The following is a 27362-nucleotide window of genomic DNA, read 5'->3' on the forward strand; positions in this document are numbered from 1 at the left end:
CGCTGGTTTATGACGTTTACTACACGACAGCTCAGATGTGGAGTCAATTTGTCTGTCAGAGGATTATTCTTCAGAGTGCATAACAACCCTCTGCATGCATCAATCAGTTTGTTATTGGTTATCTGTCAGCTCCGCTTTCCTCTGGTGCTGAACGTCTCCGTAAGGAGGTGAACAAACATCAGTACTGCTAGATTTACTAGACCCAAGGCACAGAGTGCATTTAAATACCTCTCTGGAACAGCTTTGCTTCTGCCTCTCCTCTTTTTGATTCTTTATATCTCACTGGGCCTCATTTTTCTGTCTCTTCTTTCTCCATATTTCTCCTTTGTCTCCGGTCTTTCTCCTGTAGCTCGTGGATTATTTCTCTCGGTTTTCCGATAGAGGACGTAATAATCCCTCACTCGCCTGCCTGTCTTTTGAAAAAAAAAAGAAATTAAGCACTCTGTTCATCACCAACAAGGATTAGTTTTTTTTTTTCCTGGAAAAAATATTTCACTTTTTTCTGATGTTTCATAATTTTACTTGAGGGATATTTTCCAAGTACTTCCAGAGACAAATAGCTACTTTTCCAGGAGTTGGATTTTTGAAAATATCAAATTTCCTTATATTTGTATGGCTTTCCTTGAAGAAAAAATATGTTTCGCATGTGTTTATTTTTTATTAAAATACTTTTTTTTACCAGGTTTCAGGAGATCTCAACCAAGGTTTTGATGTCTTATTTCCACTTTAGTCAAAACTAGATAAGATAATCAGATTAAAAAAAAAACATTTTCAGCAGGACTGACTGCTGAAAAAAACAAAAACAATGGAAAACTTTTCCACATTGTAATTGACAGAAAAGCTGCTAGCTTGTGCACCCCACTTTCTAATAGAGCCCTGGGCAAACACCTGTATCACCAGCTGCCACCATTTTGTTGACTGTGGCTCCTCAACGGGTAGAGAGAAGTTATCCTGCAACTGGAAATGCAATCGTCACATTTTGAAATTAGTTACGTTCTCATTTACTCCCTCACAAAACTGGCCTTTTCACAGGGATGCATAGTATTGAGATTCCCTACATCTGCTGCAGGTGAGACCATGTTGGTTCACAACTTTTACCAGAAGCCCTTCAAACTCAGCGATAAACCAGCTCTTACGTCCTGCACCAAACACAAAGCCCCTCAGTATTTTCATTTCACCTGAAGGAACAAAGCTCGTTTTCCACAAGGTGGACAGAGAAGCGACTCAGTCGAGTGTGCAGCCGAGCCCACATGCGCTCTGTCTAGCTGGAGACAAGCCTCACATTTCACAGCTGCTAAACGGGAAACTCAGGAGCAACAAATGACCCCAGACCAACAAAAAAACGTTTGTTTTCAGTCACTGTATTCATCAAAAGAAAACACATCTGCTGAGTGAGGTGACCGAGCGCACATTAGCTGATCTGATGAAAGGCTGCGAAAGAAACTTGATGTGGTGATGTATCCATCATCTGAGAAAAAAAAATTAAGTTGGAAAGGAATCTTTATAAAAAAAAAACTAAAAAAACATAAATACACCTACAGGATTTAGAGAGGACAGACAGACCATACACTGGATAAAATTACATAATTAACGTCGACTTTAAATTAAAAATAATCACTTCAGAGAGTTTTATATCAAGGTTGTTTTTCCCGCTATAAACAGTCGTAATTAGTGCCAAAACGCACACAGGTGTGTGTGTGTGTGTGTGTGTGAACACCTCAACACTTCCAGGTTAGTTTGTTAAAAAGAAATGACGGTAACAGCAGGGATTTCTCATTAGCTGTCGTCAGTTTTTAATCACTTTGCGGCATCTTCAACTCAGTCGCCTTATTGTTCTACGCTTCATCAGAAATAAAAGTAGAAAATACCAGAGGTTTGTTTCTTTTTACATTCACTCCACTACAGATTTTCAAGAGCAAAAACAAAATAAAAATCAACAAAAGTCACTCGGGTCAAAACAGCTCAGAACCACCATCACCTCAGCTTCGGAAGATGGAAAGCCTAAAATGTCACGAACTGGGATTATATGAACAGCAGGAGAAATACTTTTTGTTCTCCTGTCAGTAACAGTCCAACTGTTTGCATTCAGATACGTCCAGAACCACAGAAGAAGAGAGCGTGGACAGAGATTGGACTGCTGCGTCCGGGTCAGTCGGCGCGGCGTCCGTCGGTTTTCCACCGCTTGGTACACGGACGAAGGTTGTGGAAATGGAAAGAACCGTTGAGGACTTGTCTGGTCTGTGTGGGATGGCTGCATGTGTGTGTGTGTGTGTGTACGGGTCCACATGCACATGAAGGTTAACCCAAAGGTTCAGGAGATGGTGGAGAACTCTTTGAGCAGCACGTCCTGACTCAGCGTGTTCAGAGAGACGTTCTTCCTCACGTTCAGACTGATGGAGCGCACCTGCAGACAGAAACGGGTGTCACTGGAGAGAAAACACACTCCCACCGAGCCGAGGACACACACACAGTCGTGTTTTCATCACTTCACATTGTCTTCCATTAATTTCTACAGCCTAACCATCTGCCTAACCCTTAACTTAACCTTTACCCTAAACCTAACCATCACAGAATTAAACCACTAACCCAGAACCAGCAATTTCCCTCATGGGGACCAAGAAAATGTCCCCACAAGGAGCAATGGTCCCCATAACCCCACATTGTAGACAGAAATAGGTTCCCATTTCATATCATAAGGATATGAAAACCTGGCACACGCACGGCCTTCTACACTCCAAAAGCTAAATTATTCCAAGAAAAGGCCGTGGCCGGCAACTAGCAGCTTGTTTGTTTCTTGAACGCACGTCCGACTTGGTAGTTTGAAAAATATTTGAAATAAATGTTATTTCTATATTTATATAGACAAAATATTTAAAAAGATTCAGTAACACTTTATTTGAAGGGCTGTGCATAAGACCGACATGATATCATAAACATAATGGTCATAAACATGAAGGATTCTTCATGAACTATTGTCATGAAGTGTCATTTGGTAAATAATGACACTTTTAATGTAACGTTGCACTAAAAATTGCCTTAAAAATGCATTAAAAGTGTAAACTTTGCATTATTTGGTCAATAATTACCCTTTTAATGCAAAGTTCTATTAAAAGTTGCATTATTTACCAAATGACGCTTCATGACAACAGTCAAACATTCATGAAGAGTCCTTCATGTTCATAACAGATGTTATATCATGTTTATGACCATTATGTTTATAACAGCATCATGTCAGTCTTATGCACACCCCATTTAAATAAGGTGTTACCAAAAATTCTTACATCTTAAATGTAAATTAAAGTTAATCTGATCTTATTAGTTTAAAAATTGATCAAAAAAACTTCCCGGTTGTCACACTGGACATTTAACAAAAAAAAAACAACAACAAAAAAAACAATACGCCTCCCTGGTCTGTTGTTAATCTCTTAAATTAATTGGATGGTCTCAGAGTGACCAAAGTAATTAAATATGATATTAATTACAGAGTGGGGTTTTAAACCTGCTTAAGTGTGACTGCCTAAAGAAAAAAACTACATTGATAGAAGATTTACAAAAATTCAACATAACACTTTCATTAGGGACGCTGTAAAAACAACAGCGGCTGACAGGCTGCGGACGGATAGAGTGACGTATGAAAGGAGAAAGTATGGACAGACGGAACAGCAGACAGACAGGTGGAAGGATTAATAACCGACAGGACGGACGGGAAAAACTGAAGCGCGACGGATAGCGGAGCTGGATGAGGGGAGCGGCGAGTCCACGAACGCATCTGGTCTCTCACCAGCTCCTTGAAGAACGCAGCTTCTTTTGGCTGCTCTGAATATCTCTCAAACTGGTCCAGACCGTCCTGCAGCTTCAGGGTCAGAGTGTCGTAATGGGAGCGGACCACCTCCAAAACCTAAACAGGTGAAAAACAAACCAATAATGATAAGAATAAGAGAAATATGGGGTCACGAAAACAAACCACTACAGTATATGATTAAAATAAATTCCCGTGTCTCAGGGTGACACGGTGGAACAGAGAGAGGAAATGTAAATTATTGATGAGTTTTTAAATACTTTACTGCATTATTTTATTCATGAAGGATCATGTGGAGAGATGCAATGCTACGTGGTACAGACACCCCCCCCCCACCAACCAGGCAACTATAAGTGTCATTAACAGACAGCAATCCTGCCCAGATTATTCACACAATCTCTCTGCACTTCATTTGCATTTCATAGTCTCTATTAATCCTCAATTTTTGACCTAAATTATTTCTTGGTGCTTTTTTTTAAAATCACCAAAGATCAGCATCAGGATCAGAATCAAAGTGTTTTACATGAGGAAAACATTAGATTGCTGTAGTAAAATAAAATGAATGGATTGGTTGATCCTCAACTAACCAGCAATCCTAATTAATAAGAAGCTGAAAATAATCTGGCTGCTATTAGAGGTCAAAGGGCAGTGCAGCTTTAAATCCATTATTATGCAGATGAAAGTTGTTTTTTCAGTTCTTTGGAATACAATTTCCACTAAATATGCTTTTTGTATCTTTTTATTCTGCCATGGTATAAATAATGTTTTTTTTCCTTTGTATAAAGGCGACTTGCGTAGATTGTTGAGTTCGTAAAACACTTTGGATCCTGTGTAATCCCTCATTTCACTCATGGGCGTCTGAAGAGGTTTTGATGAGAACAGGTGACTCGACTCTTAAAAAATATCTTTTGTTGATTCATTTTTTGATGCACTTGCATGAATAATTAATCCAAAGAGACCTCAGACAAATACATACAAGCTGAACGTTCAAAGTCCCTTCTGCTTGTTCCCGTGTTTTGGCCCCAGCGGACTCAGAGCTGCGCAGCTCAAAGCTTTTTTAACGTCGATACAGTCGGATTCAGTGTCATTTTAACAGATGTGAACCTAACAGCGTTAACAAACATTTGTCTATTATTTAAACGTTTTTTTTTTAAATTCACAGCGAGTGCCTAATAGTTCCTGTTCTGCTTGCCGCTTCTCTTTCAGCCTCTCTGGAAGTGCGCCGTTAAAATATTCATGGCCACACGTCTTCTCTTCCTTATTCCCCTGTTCTTTTGTCACAGCCCCGCTGCCTCACTGCTACATGTGTGCAAAAAAAATAAATAAATAAAAATAAAAATGTGTACAGCAAAGTTTGACCTCCAACCTCTAATGGGAAAAACTGAAGAAAGGAAAATGGAAAACTAAGCAAGAAAAATATATATATATATAATCGGCAGGTTTTATTTCTGTTTGAATTCATGAATAAATAATAATTAACAGAAAACACAGTGAAGTTGTCTGATCTTGTGTGATGTGAAGTCAGTGTTTGTGCGCATTTTAGCGCTCTGTACTTACAGGGATCATCCGTCTTCCACAATTGTAAGGCCATTGTGTCAGAGGCCTGGAAATTCAAAGTTTGCTTCATTTTATTAAAAAACAAACAAATAAACAAAAACGCTTTGAGGGACAGAACACGACAACAGAAAGGCAGAAAAGAAGATGTGTGTTGTTGCCGTCGTCTCTTCGGGTGAACGCCGCTGAGTTTGGACTATTTTGTTCAGGAAATCGTACGACCGGTTAACTCTAGTTTTTCCTTTAGTGTTTTTAATTTCTTTACAAATGCCACATGTTCCAAAGGAGCTGTTCTTCCGTCACATTACTAACAAAAACCGTGCAGAAGGTCGCCCTACGTTTCATTCTGGGGAAAAATTAAATATCTGAGAAAGCTTTGCGGGTGCTGCAGCTCCCAGCAACAGATGAGAACTGCAAGAGCCAAATCAAGAAAACATCCTCTAAAAATGAAATGACAGGAACTAGAGATGCATAGACAGAAAACGTTTGGTCGAGATCTGACTGCTGCTATCGAAAATAAAGACTTACCAATATGTTGTATATCTCCCTACCAGTTGAACAAAGTGCAAACGGAAAGAGGTCACAAGAAATGCGTTTAGAAACTTTTATTCATTTCATTGTGTTGCATTTTCTGATTTAATGCTGTATTTCTGGGTTCTTCACAGTCATTCATTATTCATTTATTTACTACTTTCCACATTTTTCACCTTACAGCACTTCCTGAACTAGATATTTTTCCATCTTTTTAACTGACCATCCTTTTATATGTGCAGTCAGGGACATTGTGTGGCTTAAAGGATCAAACTGGGATAAATTTTCCTTCGTGACCCTTTTTAAAATTATGCACCAGTGTTCACCATTGTTCAGTAAAACCTGCGTGCTGACACGAGGGTCAGCATAAAGCAAAAAGCTTAGTCAGGAGGTTTGGACAGGGTTTTAACCTCCTTTGGCCCCTCTTTGAGTTTCTAAATTCATCTACAGTACTGCATGCTGTAACCGGCTGCTAAAAGCGCAGCTAGGGTTTCGTTAGGTTGGAGGTTTTCATCAATGTTTCATTTGATTTCCCTGATTTTCTTTTGCTTTTGTTACAGTAAATATAACATAAAATCCCAAAAGACGTATTACATCTAATGCTACAATGTATTTTTTTTTATATCTTCAGATAAAATCCATTAAATCAAATAGTAAACATATGTTGAATATATTCAGAAAACATATTGCACTATATTGGACCACTGCAACTGATCATAGAAACAAGAGTCATAGATGTTTAATGTGTTTCTGGTTGGATTCAATGAAAACATGCAGATAGTGAGGAGTGTATACGCATCCAGTGCAAAAGTATTTACAGTGAAAAAGTATTTACTCCCCTCACAGATTTCATAAAATGTTTCTGATTAAAATTAGTTTCTGATCAAACTAATTTTAATCGTAGACAAGTTGGAGAAGCTGGCATATGTGGTAATGAATGTTTTCCATCGCTGTGGATTGAAATCTGCTCCACTTTTCTTTAGATAGAGCGCCATTTTGATTCAGCAGATTTAAGCCCAGCCTTTGACTAGGCCACTCCAAAAGCTGAACTTTGTTTTGCCATCCAGTGACGCATTTGATCACTGCAAAAAAAAACAACAAATCTCACCATTAAGTACTTTTGATCTAGTATTAATGCAAATGTCTTAGCACACTTGAAATAAGAAAAAAAAATGCATTACAAGTAAGTTTTCAGCAAGACACAGGAGCTTGTTTTAATTAAATAATTCTTTAAAATTGGTGAAAAAGTCACAGTTCCACTGACAGATTATTTCACTTGCAACATGAAAAAATGTCTTGTTATATGTGAAATAATCTAGAAAATATTGATTTAAAAAAAAAAAAATCAATATTAAGGAATTATTGACTTAAACAAAGCTCTTATATTTTGCTGAAAAGTTATTTGTAAGTTATTTTTATCTTATGTCAAGTGCACTAAGATATTTTCACTAGAAACTAGACCAAAAATACTTGGTAAGATTTAGTGTTCTTGATCTGTCTCTTGGTTATTGTTGAATCATGAACTCTGACCGTAACTGAGACAGGCGGGGCTTTAGAAAAAAAATGCAATACAATTTATAAATTATTTTTGCAACACCTCAAAACTGAACTAATGTAAAAAAAAAAAAATATATATATATATATATATATATATTAAAAAAAGCTGCCTAAGGTTTGATAAGTTATGTATTAGTGGGGATGAATGTGATGTGGAGAAACAAAAACGCTCAAGCCCAGGACAAGTTCTGCTGTTCTCCCCATTGTTGTGAATAAATCCAGCAGATAAAAGCACAGAGGTAATTAAAGCACATAATGACCAAATCCATTACTATCCTATCAGGTGGGAATAAAAAGGAAGTCTCCATGCGGCGCTTTCCATCCTCACAGTTTTCGCATAAATGATAAATGTCTGCAGTCGGGCCCAAATAAAGCGCGCCGCCTTCTTATACTCTTCAAACAGTAATTAAGAAACACATTAGTGGCTAGAAGTTGTCCAGCTGCGTCTTTTTAATTACTTTTTTCTCACTTTTAGTGAATCTCAAAGCCAGAGGGACGATGTGAAATGTAACTATTTACAAGAAGTGTGGGAAGAGATGTTTTAAAAGTATTAAATCTTATTTTCATATTTGCCTTAAAAGCACAGTAGGAAAGGCCCTGTGAAAGATCTCTCATCATCATCATCATCATCACAAACAGAGTTTGAATTGTGTATTTCTGGCACCCAACTGTTGCCAATACTGAATCTATACACTTTATTTTTTTCAATAAAATGCAGAGAATCTCCATTACATACTATCATCAATGTTTCCTGTGTTTTTAGTTTACTTAATCTCATAGATTGGGGATCACTTGGTCAGATTTCAGACACGTCGAAACCCAAATAATCCAAGGATGTTGCAGAGCAAACTCGTATTCAGAGTAAAAGAATCGAAGCGTTTTTTGTTTACCTGTTCCTCTGACAGCTGGGAGATGTGGTTCACTGCGGCGTACGACTCAATCTTGGGATTAAAATGGTTGATGATGGCACTGTAAGATAAAAAAAAACATAAAACAAAAAGAGCCTTGCTGAAAAGTTGAAGATAGAATATGTTAAATGTCTCCTTTATGGGAACTCGCTGCCAATTTTGTCAATGTTTTGAGCAGTGGAGAGAAGGTGGGAGACAAAAGTTTTATTTGAGGTCTGACTTGCTGATCCCAACTTTCCTTTACAAACTATACAATACATCTAGAATACTTAAAGTGAAGAATGTAATAATTTGGCATAACATTTCCAAATAAGTTTCAGTTTTCCTTGTGCATGAGGAACATTAACATAGCCAATCACTGATCTGGGCTAATTAATGGAAAATTGTACCAAACTTCAAACAGGAAACCCAGCAGGAACCCCAATAATCTGTTGGCATGGAAACATATTTTAGAGCAAAGTAAATCTGGCTCTAAAATCGGCGGGACAAACGGCAGGTGAAAGAGAAGCATAAAACAGATCTGCTTCAGATTAACGCAAACAGAAATTCGACTGGACTCCATCATACAGGACTACTGAAGGTACGACTTAATCACTTCATCTGAAGAGGATTTCCGTAAGCAACCTCCCAGAGTGTTAACATAAGAGGATAAACTACATTACAAAGAACTCAATTCATCAGACACTAGAGAATCTGCTCTAAACAGCAAATGTGTCCATCAAACACAAAAGAGGAAATGAAGTAAGGAGGCTAGAGGACTTCTCAAGGTCGAATATACGCACATTAGGAAGTTAGATTGCTTCATAATCACTGACAGCCGTTGTAAAGATGTGTAAAAAGCCTAAAATAATAACATTTTCTAGCACAGTAGCACAATTTAACACAAAATATTTTGAAAACAAAAACCGATCTTAATTTGAGAACATTTACAACGTTGTGAGTTTTTGCCCCCTTAAAGATTTCTACTTGTTTTTATTCCTACTGAGCAGATCTACAGTCAGAGAGATAAAACGTCTATAAACAGCGATTTTCCAAACTGACCTTTGAACCTAAAGCTCGCTTATTAAACCAGTTCAGATGCAAACTGAACCAGTCGAGTGGTAAAAACCAGCAGCAGCAGCAGCACTCAGTCTGGTGACTTCATAACTCACTCCCAGCATTCCTTACTGTCTCTCTGAGCATGAGCGAGTCAATAGAGAATCACAAATGTAAATTCAGAGACATTGCTCTTCAGCATTAGCTCTCAGTCTGAAGAATAAACTGCTTAGTAGCTCAAATACAAGTTGACTCAATAAGCATAGCTGGGAGATTAAATGGCTTATCCTGTGTTAGTTTGGAGGGCACAATATATCAAATATATTAGTGTGACAGAACTGGAGAGATTTTTCTGTCACTGTAATTCTTCTGTGAGCACAAAGAGACGACAGAGGAGAGAACTAATGGAGGCAAAATTGAATCAGATCCTTCATTTGAGTTCATTTGGTCGTCTAACTGAACTCTTTATAACCTCCTCCGCTTTCATTCTTTAATTTTGTCAAATAGTCTTTTCAGGTTCTGGGTCGAAGCATTTAAATCAACTCGTCGCTCTCTGAAAAAGCACAAGTATTCATCCCAATTCAACTTCTTACCATTTTGTCACGTCACAAGCACAAATTTACAGGTACTTTATTTAGATCTAAAACAACAAACCCTCTCAAACTAGTGCATTGTTGTAGGAGGAAGGAAAAAGATGCAGATATAGTCACAGCTGCACTGTTTCAGGGTTTGTCTCTACCTCCTCAGCTCATCTTCACAAATCGGCTCAAGTTGGGTCAACTTGGCTGGAGAGCCTCAGTGAGCTTCTGTTCTCCTGACAGATTATAAATTGGGTTTAGTTCTGGACTATCTAAAACATGAGATTAAAAAAAATACATTGAAGATGTAGTCCGATCCGAGCCTCAAGTGAACTCGACATGTTATTTTAATTAAGGTTTTACTGTTTTTGTTTTTATACCATCATTTGAATAAGCTATGTAACTTTTTCCATTTTTAGATTTTGTTCCGTTTGTTGTACTGTGAGTCAAGTGAAAATCCTTTGGGATGTGTGACTGATAGGTGCGGAGCTGCATGCCTATTTACTGTGCTGTGCACTGCGCTAATGAAGATCTGCAACTTATTTCCTTACGTTCCTCAACGCAGTAAACTATCTACTCCTCTAACAGAAATAGTTTGTTGAGTTTTTCTCCTTTCTGTATGTACTATAGGCTTATTAAACAATCCTGCTGAAGAAAAGCATCCTAAAGCTTGACGCTGTCCTGTGGGAGTGTTGTGTTCAGGGTGATCTGCAGTGTTCATTCACCTAAGTGGGCGAGCGTCCTTACCGAATGTTGACGAGGGCGTGCGTGACTTTGCTGGCTGCCTCCTTCCACTGTCCTGTGTTGGTGGATACTCTCAAAACTGGAAGGAAGAGGAGAAAAAAACATGATCTGATAGCTTCCTCCCTTTTCTGTAAATTAACCCATAATTCATGTCCCGCATTTTTAGAAAGAGACACTAAAGCCTGTTTCCAGGGCGAAACTGGTGCTAGGTAGCTAGAGAGGTTCTGTGATTCTGCTCCGCTCCACGATTTACGAAAAGGTTTTCAAGCGTACCCATACAGTAGAGGTTGTCAAAGACCTGGTGCATTCGGACAATTTCGTAATACAGTTCGTCGTAGCTGTTGGATGTGGGCAGGAATGTGTCTCCGTAGGTTATGAACATGTTGAACAAGTTTACCACCTAGAAAAGGAGACAAGATTCAGGAAAATCACATATGAAGCACACAAAATTAGGATTTGTAAGAAAAACTAAACTTATGCTGAAGAACCATCTTGTTCTTCAGATGTCACCATATCTGAAGATATTTAATCAGAACTGTGACTATAATAACAATAATAATAATAATAATAATGGAGGAAGTGGGTTGCGGTCTAGGAGAGAAATTCAAATGATTGACTTGAGATTGACTGAGAGAAATTCAAATGAAAAACTAAACTTATACTGAAGAACCATCTTGTTCTTCAGATGTCACCATAACAGCGGTGGGCATTCTCCCGCTAATGCACCAACAGCAGAACAAATTATTTGTTTAGCGCTTTTGCTAACGTTCAGCACATCTAACTTCTCCTGAATTCATCTTTCTGGATAAATTCTAAAGCGCTAACAGTTTGACATCTGTGTCGAAGTTTTGCTTATCAACTTAAGAATATATTGACTTTATATTCATGCTCTTATTTTGAAATGGGTGAAGACTGTTTACATAGCAGTTCTGTTTACTTTCTCTTTTTCCCCCAATGACTTTATTTGAAAAAAGAAACACACAGGAATAAAATAAAACACGGACACAAGAGAACAAGATATTGTCATAAACACAACATTTAAGGGAATTATAAAAGGTGTAAATTATGTCAAAATTAAACTGATCCTTGAGGGTTATAGTATTTATATGGTTTGAATTGAAGTTTTTAGCATCAGGGTACTGCAAAGGACTGTGTTGGTATAGCATAACTAATGACTACATTAGCATAACTAATGATTATTATTAGCGCTGTGGGGTTAGGGCAACCAACTTTTTTAGCTAGCGGTGCCCCACACCTGCAGGTCTACAAACAGCAAACTTTAACATTAACACAACAAGCACTGGCTGGTCCATAAATCTCCCATCACCACTTTTTGTGTGTGTCCGCATTTCTCACCAGCAAGGCCAGGTGAAAGATGTTGTGTTTGGCCAGTAGTGTTGTTTCATTTGACAGCAGGAACTTCAGCAGGTTGATGAGAGCTGCGTAGAGAGAAAGACATGCTAGCGTTAAAGAAATAATGAGGAGTATTGTCTCCCAGCAGAGGCAGATAGCAGCAGCCTCTCAGTGGGCATCTTCATTAAGGAGGATAATGAAACTCAGGAGGGGGGTTGAGGAACACCAACACCAAATCAAGGATGTCTGCAAGCTTTTACCGAGGAAAACAAAACCCATCATGGCACCTAAAACGAGCGCCTGCTCAGAACAAACGGCGACGTAAGCTGACACAACAGCACACCGAAGGAAGATAAAAGCATCGGGTGTTTTAATTCGGCTATTTTTCGTCTCCGGGTTTATTTTCTGTTAAGCCGTTATCGCCACCGAGAGGGGTGAGCCTGTGTTACTCGGGGAATTAAGGTGATTATTGGTCTGATTAGAGAAATCTGTATTCCAATGAGATGTGATGAAGCCATTACAAAGCTGAAATGTTACCCTATTGTGTGTTGACCCAGCTAAAAGTAAGGCCTCCAAAATGGATGGATCTCTCTTCAGAGTCATTATCCAACCTCAATGATGCAATACGTCTTCAAAACAACAATCACATCGAGTTAAGAAGAAAATGGGCTTATTCTGCCAAAACAGAATTACTCGAAGTTCAGAGGAAGCATAATAAATATATCCATGTGGTCCGATCACTAAAGTCTCAATACTGTTATAATATTGTGGTTCAGTACACTGTGTGTGTTTGTGTAATAATCAACTTGAATGAAAAATGACAATGCTTCTTTAAGTCACTTTAAACTAAAAATGGTAGATGTACAATTTCTAATTTTTGCAACACTTGTTTGTAACAATTATTCCGTTCACAAATGCAATATGATATAATATGATCAGTCAGTTTAGAGCTTGTTCAGTCTCATTCACCAGCCTGTCAAAATCTCATAAATCTATTTTTTTTCTGATCAGTTAATGCACCTCAACACTGTGCTAAGCAATAACCCTGACAACAACACTGTACTAGCAGATGCAGCTTTATTCAACAAAACAAAACACACAAGCACACACAGCTAAACGTAAAGGGAGGTAACTTTACCTGACCAAAGCTCTCTCCAGGTGTAGTGTAGTCTGATTCTGCATTTCTTCTGGTAACAAAGCAGTTTGTGAATGATTTGAACACAGCGCCTTCAAAGGAAAATGACGATTTAAAACTTGTTGTCAAGAAAACACAATAATAGACGAACCACAACAATATCCTTGATTTTGAATGTGTGCTTACAAGTATAGATCCATGGGGAAATCCTTCATCATATGAGTGACGATAAACTCCACCATAAGATCTACATGCAAGAATCCAGAGAGCAGGAAAAGAAATCGAGACTGTTAGAAAGAAATAACTTAGTTTAGCCTCAAAAGCAACAAGTTTGAGTTTAATTTAGTAACGAGAGTAAAATCAAAAATGGTTCTTTTAAAGGAAATTGTAGACCTGTATGAAAAAGGCAGACAGATAACGAGAAATAGAGCTAAACCAATTAGCTTGGTTTAGTGTAGTCATTATATTATAGTGTATAATAACTACGCTACACTTTTACTGTGGCGTCAAAAGCTAACAAAAGCAAGGCATCAAAAATCATTTGAGTTGGGGAAAAAATCTATTTTCTTTATTTTCTTAAATCTGCAATAATACATGTATTACAGCAAAATATACATGTTTTAAAATATTAAAACATTGTTTTCAAATTAGATGGGAGATTACGGTTGAATAATGTTTACCTAGAACAGCACAAACCAGCGGACGTGAAGGGATGTTTTTACCCGGCGCTTTCTTCCGGTGTCTCATCGGCTGACAAAAAAATAAATAAATAAAATCACTTTATCTTTGCAGATTCACACATTCTAACACAACAGCACTGAAAAGTTGATTTTAAATCTTAACGTTACATAAAAGCCACTCAAACGAGCAGAAGCGGCGTGAAGCGGTTGCGCACCACAAACTTACCATCCTGTGGAGGCTGACTCTGAAGTTTATGTTGTCGTCATGAAGAAAGGCATCGGCGTACTGGTCCTGTGGTGAAACCCGACAAACACAGAAGCGTTCAGACGTTTGGAGAATACGGACAGATGTAACGCTTACAGCAGAGGAGAAGCTCCCACCTCAGCGATGCACGTGAGGATGATCAGGCACAGTCTGGCGCTGTTGAGTCGATGCTCATCTGTAAATACACAAACGCCTCTTGATGACAAAAATGATTCTGAGACAACTTTGATTCAGACACTGCTGGCATGCCTTAAACCTTTCTGTCTATCATAACCTTAGACTGATCTGTTAGAGCAAATACAGTATATAAACATAGCTGTTTTTTTTATCTTTATTATGACACTGTGTGTTTGAGGATGATTTTGTCTCCAGCACATTCAAAAGGAAGTTAAAGCTGCCTGGTTTGTTCATTTTTGTCCAGATGTTTGTGCTTCTCAGAACAACCTGGTTTGTCTGCTTCATGTCAACTGCTTGCAGACTGATAGATGGGAATTTTATCTCTACTTCATTTTGTGAGGCAGGTACTGCATGCTGCGCCATATTAAGTGATGCAAAAGGAGCCCCAACCAGAGCTTTGACTGAACTGTAATGAAAATATACTTTTCAGCAAGTTTGACATTTCAGTTTAAAATATATATTTTTTCTGATTCTATGCAATATTCTAATGTCTTAAAGGCTGAATGTGGGGTTTTCATTATCAGTAAGGCATACTCAGAGTACTACATTTAAAGGGTTGAAATATTTCACTCTATTTGTTATGAATCTATATAGTATATAAGCTTCATCTTTTCAAATAAGTGCCAGAATATATTGAAGTTATTCAGGATGTTCTGATGTACATGTACTACTACTACTGCAATATTATTATGTACATTATTAGTCTAAATATTTCTATTACTACTGCTACTACTGCTAATAATTATAACATTACTTACAGCAGATAAACATAAGGGAGGCGTGAAATGTGACTTTCATCTTGTAATAACACTGTTGCATTTTTGTAAAAAACTGTCAGTAGTAATGACTGATATAAATTTGCATACAATCTTTTATTTTTCAAAATACATGACATCTCTGAGCTCAGGTTGACGTTTCTCCTCCCTCTCTTGCAGGCCAGACTCTGTGCAGGGCTCACTGTGTTTTAAATACGAACACGATTATTGGCTTGTTTAAACTAGTTCATCCTCAGTAATTGAGCCTTCAACACCTGATGTAAGCCACTCTTGGTTCTCAACCAATCAGATGAGTTAATGCACTGGTTTTCTTTGACAAAAGGGGATTTTAAAAAACTCAATATGAAAAAAAGTAACACTTTTTGATCTTTTGTGTGAACCCACATATCTTGTTCCTGCTGTTACACCTGAATTTCGCCCACTGTGGGACAATAAAGTCTATTTGTATTCTATAAAAGGACTGGATCTAAGATGGGTTGCTCTTAGATCCAGGTTGCTCTGAACCAGAGCTGGAAGTGAATCAATTTGAAAGGCTTACTATCTGCCTCTCCTGTCCGCAACAATTAAACACAGTATAACTATTTAAAAGAAAGAGGCAGTGTAGATAATCGGACAGGAGAATGAAGAATGACTTGAGGCAAAGAAAAAAGAATGACGGCAAGTTCTCTGTTTACCTTTAGTATCCTGCATTACGATAGAGGCATACTTGAGGAAGGTAATGAGAAGGTTGCTGGTCTGCAGGTTGGGATCCAAGGGCAGCTCTGGGTTATTCATCACTGCACAATAAGCAGAAAATTAAACTTCAGTTTAACATAAATATGCAAAAAGGGAAATATGTGCACCCAGTAGAAAGGAGGTTTTTCTGAGAAAAGAACTAAACTTGTTTATCTAGTTACTGCAGCTTTATTACACCACTGGGTCCAGACAGGGATCAACAGTTCCCAACCAAACACTCGTTCTTAGCCTACTGCAGTCTGAGCTTTTTCAGGACACGTGATTACAAACACGCGTGTGCCTGGCTAAGTCTGGTTTAACTGGAAGCTTCCATGAAATGGCATGAAGATAGTCTGCGTGTAGCACGCATATCTGTGTTTGAAAGCTGAACATAAATATTTTATTCAGGGAAAAGCAGAAATGGAAGGAGAGCCGGGCAGAGAAAGGAACAGCTTTTAACAGTAAGAGGGCGCGTGTGTCGGAAATGACCTGCTTTTGAACATGCTAGTGACAAGAAACGGCTTCCACAAAACCTGGAGTGACAGCCGTGTATTATTTTTTGGAAAAAATTAATTATACAATGTAATTATGTGGTTTATACTTCATAATTTTTCTTGCATAATAAACTTCTACCTGTACAATACGTGGGCATTTTATTTTGACGGTGTGAAAGGTTTTAGGTACTCATCAACTCTTTAAGATGTAATAAAAATGTTGAATGGAAGTGAACAGACAGGCACTTCTGCACTTAGAAAAAGGTAACTTTATCATCTACACAGATTTCATCACTCCTTTTAAAGAAAAAAAAACTTAAAGCTGCAGTAGGTAATATAATTTATTTTTTTACATATTTGTTAACTGTCCCAACAGTATAAAATGAGACAAGTAATCTATTAAAAATATTAGCTCCTCTGTGTCTTCCCTGTGCTCCTACTGCCATCTGCAGAAACACAACACAATGTCAGCAACAACTAATCAGAGCCAGGAGGCTGGTCTTAGCGCTGTCAATCATTCTCATGTGCATGCTGCTGCAGTTCTAAGTAAGAAGAAAAACTTTTTAAGATAATTTTGGGGAACATTTTACTATTTTATGCAGGATAAGCACTTTCTAAATGCAAATGGTTCCACCTCTCCAAACAGAAACATCGTCACAGCTCGTGTCGCTCTGTACATAAAAGTGAGTACCTTACCATCTAGGGAGGGTGGTGTCGTGCCGAGTGGTGTTGTTGGTGTTGTTGGAGTGGGAGTGGAGGGTGTGACTGCGATGTCGATCTCAGGATGGCTCTGTTGAGAGATCAGAAACACAAAGATTCCCTAATGTGAAAGGCAGCAACGGTTAAAGCCAGATCAAAAACACTGGAGAAAGAAGAATTGCTGTGATAGATAGGGAGCTCAAAACCTTTAAAATTATTTACTACTCATGTCCTCCTTCCACTCCCAAAGTAGTAAGAATTAATGCGAAAATGTTATTTTACCTGTGCCAGCACTGTGATGAAGTTTCTGTTCAGGTGGACCGCCTCGTAAAGTGCCAGTAGAATTGCCTCGTTTGTCCTGAAAGTCGGAAAGGGAAATGTTTCAAAATGGACACAATTAATGATTAAATGAAAAAGAGGCTTTTTTCCCAGATAAATCTGGCTAAAACAGAAGTTAAGACTCCCTGCAGGTTAAATCGATTTTATCAATTAATCATATTTAATTATCTGGATATTTTTTCCCACTAGTAGACTCCATAGTTCAGACCGAACCACCCAAGTACAACCATCTTGTTTGACGAGTGTTTTTTACAGCTTCTATTTATTTTGACTTTGAATTAGGGTTAACTCACGGAAGGAATAAATGAAATAAAAACCTTTTTTGTAAAAATATTTTCTGTCATTTTTAATTTCTTTAAGGAAAAAATAATAACATATATCACAATACGATATGTATCACAATATTTGGCAAACGATACAATTCGATATGATTTGATGCACTTTTCCGATTTTCTGAAAGATTTTAGAAGGACAGAGTGATTGTAGTGACATTTTGTGTTCCATAGACTTGGATTTAATTAACTGAAACCTGATTAAAAGCAACAACTAGACAATACCTGACTCTGATTGGACAGAGCCTAACAGTCTGCAGTTGGACAAAATGAATCAAAGATGCAGTGAGAAAATTAGTTTCTGTCATTTAATTCATGTGGATCTTACATAAAACTCAAAGTTTCCACACTCTTAAGCCTCCCTGGCAAGGTCTATTCAGGGGTCCTGGAGAGGAGGGTCCGTCGGATAGTCGAACCTCGGATTCAGGAAGAGCAGTGTGGTTTCCGTCCTGGTCGTGGAACACTGGACCAGCTCTACACCCTCAGCAGGGTCCTGGAGGGTGCATGGGAGTTCGCCCAACCAGTCTACATGTGTTTTGTGGACTTGGAGAAGGCGTTCGACCGTGTCCCTCGGGGAGCCCTGTGGGGGGTTCTCCGGGAGTATGGGGTACCGGGCCCTTTGATACGGGCTGTCAGGTCCCTGTATGACCGGTGTCAGAGTCTGGTCCGCATTGCCGGCAGTAAGTCGGGCTCGTTTCCGGTGAGAGTTGGACTCCGCCAGGGCTGCCCTTTGTCACCGATTCTGTTCATCACTTTCATGGACAGAATTTCTAGGCGCAGCCAAGGTGTTGAGGGGATCCGATTTGGTGGTCTTAGGATCTCATCTCTGCTTTTCGCAGACGATGTGGTCCTTTTGGCTTCATCAGATCGTGATCTGCAGCTCTCGCTGGATCGGTTCGCAGCCGAGTGTGAAGCGGCCGGGATGGGGATCAGTGCCTCCAAATCCGAGGCCATGGTCTTGAGCCGGAAAAGGGTAGAGTGCCTTCTCCGGGTCAGGGGGGGTGTCCTGCCCCAAGTGGAGGAGTTTAAGTATCTCGGGATCTTGTTCACGAATGGGGGAAGAAGGGAGCGGGAGATCGACAGGCGGATTGGCGCAGCGTCTGCTGTCAAGCGGGCGCTGTACCGGTCCGTCGTGGTGAAGAGAGAGCTGAGCCAAAAAGCGAAGCTCTCGATTTACCGGTCGATCTACGTTCCCACCCTCATCTATGGTCATGAGCTTTGGGTCATGACCGAAAGAACGAGATCGCGGATACAAGCGGCCGAAATGGGTTTTCTCCGTAGGGTGGCTGGGCTCTCCCTTAGAGATAGGGTGAGAAGCTCAGCCATCCGGGAGGGACTCAGAGTAGAGCCGCTGCTCCTTCACATCGAGAGGAGCCAGTTGAGGTGACTTGGGCATCTGGTCAGGATGCCTCCTGGACGCCTCCCTGGTGAGGTGTTCCGGGCACGTCCCACCGGGAGGAGGCCCCGAGGAAGACCCAGGACACGCTGGAGAGACTATGTCTCTCGGCTGGCCTGGGAACGCCTCGGGATTCCCCTGGAAGAGCTAGAAGAAGTGGCCGGGGAGAGGGAAGTCTGGGCCTCCCTTCTGAAGCTGCTACCCCCGCGACCCGACCTCGGATAAGCGGAAGAAGATGGATGGATGGATGGATGGATGGGTTTCCACAGTGATCTAGGAGCTGAGTGGGGAGATTATCAGCCTCTCCAGACTCTAAATATGCAAATGATTGCACGTACGTTTTTATTTTGAACATACTGTGGCTGTGTTTTGGAGTAAAAAAAAGTCTTTTGGACTATAGGGAAAAGGTTTTTCTACCTTGGCTCCCGGAGTTAGCCGTGGCTGTAAGCTGTTAACTACTAGCTGCTGGGGTAGTGGCTCTGTCGATCACTACGACAAGGAGTCGTAGTGATCGACTCCTTGCAGCTGCGCAGCGCCGCCATTCCCCTGCTTGGATCTCCGAGTAGCTGCCTCTCAAACTGCCAGGATCTCATCGTTCTCTCAGTCTCTGATACTCTTTGTCAGTTGATAATAAGAACGATCGGTCAGCTGTCGTCATCATGGCAATCCTCACTGCGCCCAGACTGGGCTGCGGGTTTCCCCTCTTCGTTTTCCAGCTCAAAACAGAGAGCCACTGTCTGCTCTTCAGGTAATCCTTTATATACCGAACAGAAACCACTAAGCTAAAAACAAATTACGAAGTGGATGCCACCAGTCGCTTCGATATCCAAACTTTGCATTAATTTTGCAATCTCACTGCTTTTGCCGCTGCTCCGTTCGCGCCGCTACTTGCTCAACTTTGCTTCGTTTCTTAGCAACAAAAAATACAGCCCATCGTTATTTGTTGTTTATGGAAGATTTGAGATTTCCAAAAACAAAGGAATCTAATGTTGCGTTTCGTTTTTTACGTTTGGAAGCTCATTCCCTTTCACATACTGTAACTGGAAAAGCCGGTTTTTGACATTTCTCTGACATTCGGAAAAATATGGTTTACTTATTTTAGCATAACTCCGGTTTTACTTGGCTTATTAACACAATTAAAAACTGGTGTGTAGTTTATAATGTGCACTTTAAGCACAAATTGAAAGTGAGACTGGGGGAGGTGGAGTGTTGCTGCTACGTCGTCAAAAACCAGACCTGTTAAAAAGACGGTATAAGCTTATGAACTTGTATGGTTTAACGTATCGATACTTGCCAATGAAAAATCAATAAATATCGTAGAATCGATATAATTATACAGCCCTATGCCTCATACTAAACATTGAACTTACTGTACAGAGAGTTTCTCATCAACGTCTGCTATGAACATGCTGCCCACCTGTGGAGAAAAAGATAACAGCATAAGCAAACTAGGCATTTAAAAAAAAATGGTTTATTTTAAAACCATGAAATAAAAGTGGAACCTACCATACTAGTGAGAGTTGAGAAGAACCCGCCCTGGTTCTCTTCCTCTTTATCTTTGTATTGTCTAATATGTAAAAAAAACCCAAAACAACCAATAGAAAATGGGAAATTATACATCTATAAATAAAAAGGAGAGAGTCACATAACAGCACAAACAGAGATCGATGTTTACAATCAGACACACATCCACAGAAAATACTCCAACATATTATCAATAGGCTGCACAACAAGCAGCTCCATGAAGCCACCATCCATCACTCTGATGCGTCTGTCTTTGAATGCAGGTGGACCAAACCTTCTTCACAGACAGCATTTTAATTCCCCCTCATCTGGAAAAACATCACAGACCACCAGAGCAAACTGCCAGATATAAATAACTTGTATTGTTTTTGTCCTTCGTCAGAGCAGAAATAGAAACACTGATGACACCAGCAGCCTCATCACACACGCGCGCACACACACACACACACAGCTATTACAAACCAGTTTGAGTCATGTGAAGAAACGTAAAGATCTCACCTGTTATATTCTGTCAGAGCTTGATGAAGGACCACGCCCATGCCCTGGGAATAACATACAATGAGTCGTTCAAAGATGATACATTTAACAATCTACCGGATGAAAAGGTTGCCTGCTGCACCAGATCTGCTTCTCACCATTGTTATTTAATGAAGAGACAGCGAGCAATAGCATACTTACATCGAGCGTCGGCTCATCGTCCACAATGGAGAGTTTCACAATGTATGGATTCACAGACTGAAGAAAGAAATGCAATCAGAGAAAAACACAGATATTACACTTAGGCCGATATTACACTTGGAGTATCAAGAACAGCAGGCCTGCAGAAATAAGGAATATTTTAAAAAATCATATCCTCTATGTGTATCGTATGTTGCTATTTGCATTACCTTTCCATTGGGCAATGTTCTACAGTGTCAAACAAAGTGAGTGTATCTTCATAAACGCAGACAGAACATCTGCATAGTGTGGCATGAGATTATATGTAACAGTGCTACACAGTCACTGCTATATCATTCGTGCAGTGCTTAAATAAATTTAGTGGCATAGGGGTGAGGTTTATAAAGTTCTAACATTATTAACCTAATGCCAATTCCAAACCATGAATGGCTTGAATTGGCTATGAGTCTATTAGAGCCGGCAGCAGGGCGTATACTTGTTCTTTTTTAAATTAAAGAAATCAGATCATGTCAGAGACAATTTCAATCACAAAACTTTTTTCTGTTTGCATTACAATAACTTTAAACCCCAGGTCTCAAACTCCAGTCCTCAAGGGTCAGTGTCCTGCAGTTTTTAGATGTGCCACAGGTACAAAACACTGGAATGAAATGGCTTAATTACCTCCTCCTTGTGTAGATCAGTTCTCCAGAGCCTTAATGACCTAATTATTCTATTCAGGTGTGGTGCAGCAGAGGCACATCTAAATGTTGCAGGACAGCGGCCCTTGAGGATTGGAGTTCGACACCCCTGCTTTAAACCATGCAGAACATGCATGATCTTCTGTGGCTTAGAAATCACTATTTTTAAAACCATGGTATAGCTTAACTAATTCAATTCCAAATCTTAAATACTTTTATTTTTCCCAAAGGAAAATTAAATGTCCTAATTCATATCATCTAATTATCTTGAAAGAGTCTTTGTGAGTAATAATCCTCTGGGCAAAAAGGATTCATACATTTAATGACAAAGAATAATTTGCTTTCAGGATATTTTGAAACAAAAAGAGTTGGTTACATCTTTTTATTAATTTTAAATAAAAAAGAAACTCTGATGCTCTTATCGCCCATATAATTTCATCAGATATGATTCTTGTTCTGCATATTGTACACTACAGCACACATATAAATGTTATGTTCACCTCATATTTTCTGTAGTTGACCAGAAGCGCCAGAAGAACCACTGCGTCATACCCATGCTGCCCTCTGCTGGACGGATCTGACAGAATCTGAGACGATAAGAAAAAGTTGAAGCATCACTTAACAAAAGGGCACAAACTGTTTTAAAAACAACATATCAAATATCACTACATAAGAAAAACACTTACTTGTAGAATAGCTTCAAAAATACTGTTGATCATCACATATTCCAGAATTGTGTTCTGGCTTATATTATCCGTTACCTGGAAATATAATTTTCCCGCATTTATGAGTCATGTTTAAACAACATGAGAAGCAAATATCTAAGCACATTACAGTAAGATTTATGTTTTTTTGTTGCTTTTTTTTTTTTTTACATCCTATCTATTCTTCTCACCGTCACCAAACACAGTAACAATTTTAGGCAAAGGCTCTTGAGGCTCTCTGAGCTGTCTCCACAAAGTAGGCTGTCCAATCTCTCCATCAGGTCCTGAAAGAGACACAAACTACCTGAATCAACTCAAACATAACAGCTTCAGTCAGGCTGTGCTCTTTTTTTTACCCCCAGGTACTTTACTTATTGCACAGATGGCTTCTCTTTTAAAAAGGCGATTTATCACACACCTTCATCCTCTGCTCCGCCTTGTCAAAGCCCATGAGCATGTTAATAATGTCGAAGCCGGATGCAGACTTGTTCTTCTGATGAACCCCTCGGAAAAGTGCACAGAGAGTCTGGCAAGATAAGCAGAGATCAAAGATTGCTGCAAGATGTGAAAACCTTCCTGAATATATAAACTGGAAAGAATAGTGTGACTGGATTAAGTTGTTTTATCCATTAAAGCAAAAATTTTTATAGTACTGGATGTTCTAGAAATAGGTTTCCTTCGTATTTTACACTTTTTATATCTTTTGTTGTATTTACACTTTCTCTTCGCAATCCAAGTGTTCATATATTTAAAAAAATACTTAAAGCAATTAATCTACTGCCGAATCAACATTCTGATTTGAAGATCGCAAGCATCCCTGCATGAGTTCAGGGTACCTGCAGATTTCAGAGAGTCAAATTTAAAATACTTTAAGACCTGTTTAATGCCACCGTGAATGACATTTAAGGCAGGAAAAAAGGCTATAAATAAAGGGAACGATTGGGGGATTCTTCTGTATTACAATCAAGCGCAGCAAAAACAATGACATTTCTGGCTCTTTGTGTTTCTCACACTCTACGGCCCATAGACCAAGATTAAAAGTTTATGATTTTTTTGTACAACATGGGCTCGCCCCCAAATGGGTGGGGAACAGATGTGAGTCAATGATGAAAACAAACATCCTGCAGCCAACTGATGATAAAATTCCACTTATCCATGATAGACACAAAAAAAACCAGATAGCAAGAATGTGTTAGTAGCTGATTTTGCGTAAGTGCAGATGTAATGGAAAAGTCCCACAAGATAGAATAGTAGCCCTGCCGACAATGCCGACAACATTTGTGACCTCTGATTAATACAGCTAAGGCAATTTTTTTAATGAATTCAAGACAGTTTAGGCCTTGATTTTAGATACATGAATTCAAGACTTTTTAAGGATGCACGGACATCCTGCAGTTACCTGCAGGGCGTTGACTACTTTGATCTGGTGCTCCTCTCCTAGAGCCTGGACGCAGTGGTGAAACAGGGAGTTGATGTTGTCTTGGATACGTTGCACTTCCTCCCCATTTACACTCTCCAATTTGGACTCCAGATACTCCAAGTTCACCTGAAACCAAAAAATGTAGCAAACTGGGTCAAAAAATAATTTCACAATAATATCCTTAAAAAAAACCAAGTCACTTAATCTGTTTTAAATACAGTAAAACCGAGAATATGGACAAATTATGCAAATGTCACCACTTGGCAGATTGATACAGTCATGCTGCAGTTCAATCTGATTTGAGTAAATTAGCACTTCCTCTTTTAGCTTGAACACAGGAACAGATTCTTGCCATCTGACAGCAGTTTTCTCTGCTGTCAGATTGCGGAGAAAACTGCAATCTGACAGCAGATTTTCAGTCCACTTCACAATCACGCTAACCAGGTCAGATGACAAATTTCCAATCATGTCTGCAGACATTTCCACTGGAGTGCGTTTTCTCTACCTTCATGAGAAACAGCTCGTCCCAGAAGCGAGGGTTATTTTTAGCCGGGTCTTCTTTCTAAATAGGCATAGAAAGGACGACGTTGTCAGCACTGGAACATTTACTCCTTTCTGAAAACACCCACCACGTCTTACCACCCGCCGTAGCACTCACAGCAAAAATCTCGTCGTACATCAGAACCACCTTCTCTTTCAAAGGTTTTTTAGAGGATGACGTCCTCCTCAGCAGCCCTGCTTTCTTCTCAACTTGAGACATGACTAAGTCTGCAAAGAGAGCGGAAACGGAGTTAGCATGCAAACAGTGTGCGAAATCAGGAGGTATACAAAAACAAGCCGTCGTTAACAAATGCTTAAATTGCAATATATATATAATTACAATGTGCTAGCAGTAGCTTTTTTTTTATAGCAAAATTAGTTCTTTGGGCAGCAGGTGGAGGCTGTAAATTATTTTGGATCTCTGTATCTTCATTCAATCTCGTAAGCTCTTAATGGTGTACTCTACTTGTTTCTGATTAGTTCTCAATATACAGAAATTATTGCAGGAAATGCTTGACATGGGATTTATGTCACTGACTATGCTGCCAAGTGACAAATAGTGGCTGGGAGCAATCGCCATTTACAGTCATTCCACACCCATTTACGCATTGCTTTCACTGGCCTCTCCCACAGATTCAGAAACATGGATGAACCAAAGACATGAAAAAAAGATTTACTTCATAATTCAACACAATAGCATCACAACACAGGAATACCAACACTCTAAAAGTTGCAAAGAATCCCCAAAACAAGTCTCTGCAAATGTGCAATGTCTTATTTTACACCTGACATTAACACCACTGAGTGTTTCAATCCCCTTACACGTTTGTCATAATGTCTCTGAGATGCGCATATGTTCAACCACAGCTAGCTAAAAATAATAATAAGGTAATAGATGTAACATGTCTGATTCTTTTCTGCATGTTTGTGGTTTCTGGAAAATGTACCTAAAATAATACAGACAGAAATATTTTAGGAGTTGTACTACTACTAATGGAATTAGTCGTTTTTGCAGCCTATTTCCTAAAATAATGAAGCTCATATGGGCTAGATTAGACAAATGACTGCACAATATGAACAGGAATTAATCTACAGTGTAATGTAAACAATGCAGCGATTCAGCAACAGGTAAATAACCTGTCACTGGTTACATTTACAAAAATAGTTTCCCATTTGTCTCACTTCACTTACTATGATCATATACTATCATTAAAGACGAATAATTTAAGTCAGGACTGTCGCACAGCACAGTAACGACCTTCTCAGAACTGAATTGCCAAAGTTAATAGTTTACTGACTTTTAATCATTTATACCAACACAAGTGCACTTTCTCAATAGCTATGCTAGCAGAGCACTACTTGACAAAAGTTAGAGACTGCACACTGAAATATTTTCGATCAGTCATCGGCTGAAACTGGCTGCTACTGATGAAGTCAATATTGATCAGTCCTAGGTGAAATCAGCTGCTAGCTACCTTATCTTGCGTTAGCTTCATAAGCCAGTTCTACTGAACTTGTCCCATCTTCTTAAAACTACAAAAAGCGAAATCATGACCATCAGATACTTTCATCCCGCAGAAAAAACCCCCATTAAGCTCCGCTATGCAAGCCCGTTAAATCACCAACTGTAAACTCAACCGGGCCTTTTATATATAGATGTTTCGCAGCTTTGGCTAACGCTAAGCTAGCTGATGCCTATCGTTATTTATGTTGGCTACCACTGTTTTAACTGCTACGAGCTAAGTGACAAACGCCTGCGTAATTACTGGTTAAACGCCCGTGTGTTATTGTTTATATATGCTGATTTCCACGTACGTACCTCAGTCAAACAGTCAAATGCCAATGGTAATGTAGTTCATGAATTCTTGTGGCAGCAGTTAGCTGTTAGCGCCCTGTTAGCATCCTGCTGCTCTCCAGGGTCTTAACGTCCGACAGGTTTGTTCATGTATTTCCTCCTAAATTCTCTGAAACATGACATTTTCTTTTAAATAATTAGAAATCCTTTTTTTTTTTCCTTGACTCTTTATCACGAACGGGAGACATTTGAACACTTAAAACAACTGAAGAAGAAAACAAAGCAATCAGACATTACTGTACGAAGAAAATGTGCATAGGCCTCGCACCACATTAGATTCACAGATGTACACTAAACAAAATGGAAAAGTGCTCACAAAATGAAATGTAATGCAAAATTATTTTTGCTCAGCTCAGAATTTCTTCTTAAATTGTAAAACAGAGAAACGTGTTAGACATCACATTCCCTCAATATGCACGTATATCATATTTCAAAAATATCATTTGAAAATAACCTTTTGGCAGGTGTTAAACATACTTTTCATTAAATCCACATTTCTGTATTAAAACGTTTTTGTTATTGATGTAATGTCTAAAATGCTGCGTTTTTATTATCCATTAGCAGGCACCTTTCATAATGAATCGAAATATCAGCTTGAAAACAGTCTACATCCAAAGTGAGTTACTTAAATAAAGTTTTCAGTAATATTCTAATTTATTGAATGTGACTGAACTTTACCACACATAGGTTTGTCCCTATGTAGATTACTGTGAATGTTCTTGCGTTTTTGTTGCAAAAGTTGGATTTTAGGCGACACATTCGGTCAAATCTGTAGTGCTTGACCAAATATAAAAGATATGTAAAAAAAAAACTTAACCTAAATCAATATTTTCTTATGGCAGCATAATTTTATTTAAATCTCAAATTTATGAGAGTTTGGGGCAGTTCCTAATTAAGA

At 39.0% G+C, this 27362-nt stretch overlaps 1 protein-coding gene and 1 long non-coding RNA gene across 2 annotated transcripts; both read right to left on the minus strand.

The window, feature by feature from the left end:
- Positions 1–1344: 1344 nt before the first annotated feature.
- Positions 1345–26555, minus strand: armh3 (armadillo like helical domain containing 3). The gene is made up of 26 exons (XM_028018448.1): positions 26429–26555; positions 24728–24837; positions 24575–24631; positions 24049–24195; positions 23068–23175; positions 22841–22933; positions 22632–22706; positions 22446–22532; positions 21269–21325; positions 21089–21132; positions 20573–20633; positions 20437–20483; positions 17282–17357; positions 16997–17090; positions 15767–15868; positions 14256–14314; positions 14101–14166; positions 13875–13944; positions 13381–13441; positions 13198–13286; positions 12063–12145; positions 10980–11106; positions 10710–10785; positions 8332–8410; positions 3782–3898; positions 1345–2404 (listed from the first exon to the last, which is right to left on the minus strand). Exons 2-26 carry the CDS (start codon positions 24827–24829, stop codon positions 2312–2314), a joined length of 2070 nt encoding a protein of 689 aa, XP_027874249.1. The 5' UTR covers positions 24830–24837; positions 26429–26555; the 3' UTR covers positions 1345–2311.
- LOC114145073 (uncharacterized) lies at positions 4002–7115 on the minus strand. The gene is made up of 2 exons (XR_003595609.1): positions 6913–7115; positions 4002–6746 (listed from the first exon to the last, which is right to left on the minus strand). It is a non-coding gene; the product is annotated as an uncharacterized LOC114145073 (long non-coding RNA).
- Positions 26556–27362: the final 807 nt, after the last annotated feature.

The sequence above is a fragment of the Xiphophorus couchianus genome, chromosome 5 (genome assembly GCF_001444195.1).
Source record: "Xiphophorus couchianus chromosome 5, X_couchianus-1.0, whole genome shotgun sequence".
Lineage (NCBI taxonomy): Eukaryota > Metazoa > Chordata > Actinopteri > Cyprinodontiformes > Poeciliidae > Xiphophorus > Xiphophorus couchianus.

What these genes read in the sequence shown, in the direction of transcription:
- armh3 (XM_028018448.1), bottom strand. Translation starts at nt 24,829, where the DNA reads ATGTCTCAAGTTGAGAAGAAAGCAGGGCTGCTGAGGAGGACGTCATCC. An exon ending in GAGTCAGCCTCCACAGGATG is followed by an intron (nt 13,945 to 14,100) that starts GTAAGTTTGTGG and finishes TTTTTTTGTCAG; the next exon opens with CCGATGAGACACCGGAAGAA. An exon ending in TCTTTCACCTGGCCTTGCTG is followed by an intron (nt 11,107 to 12,062) that starts GTGAGAAATGCG and finishes CTCCTTTTCTAG; the next exon opens with GTGGTAAACTTGTTCAACAT.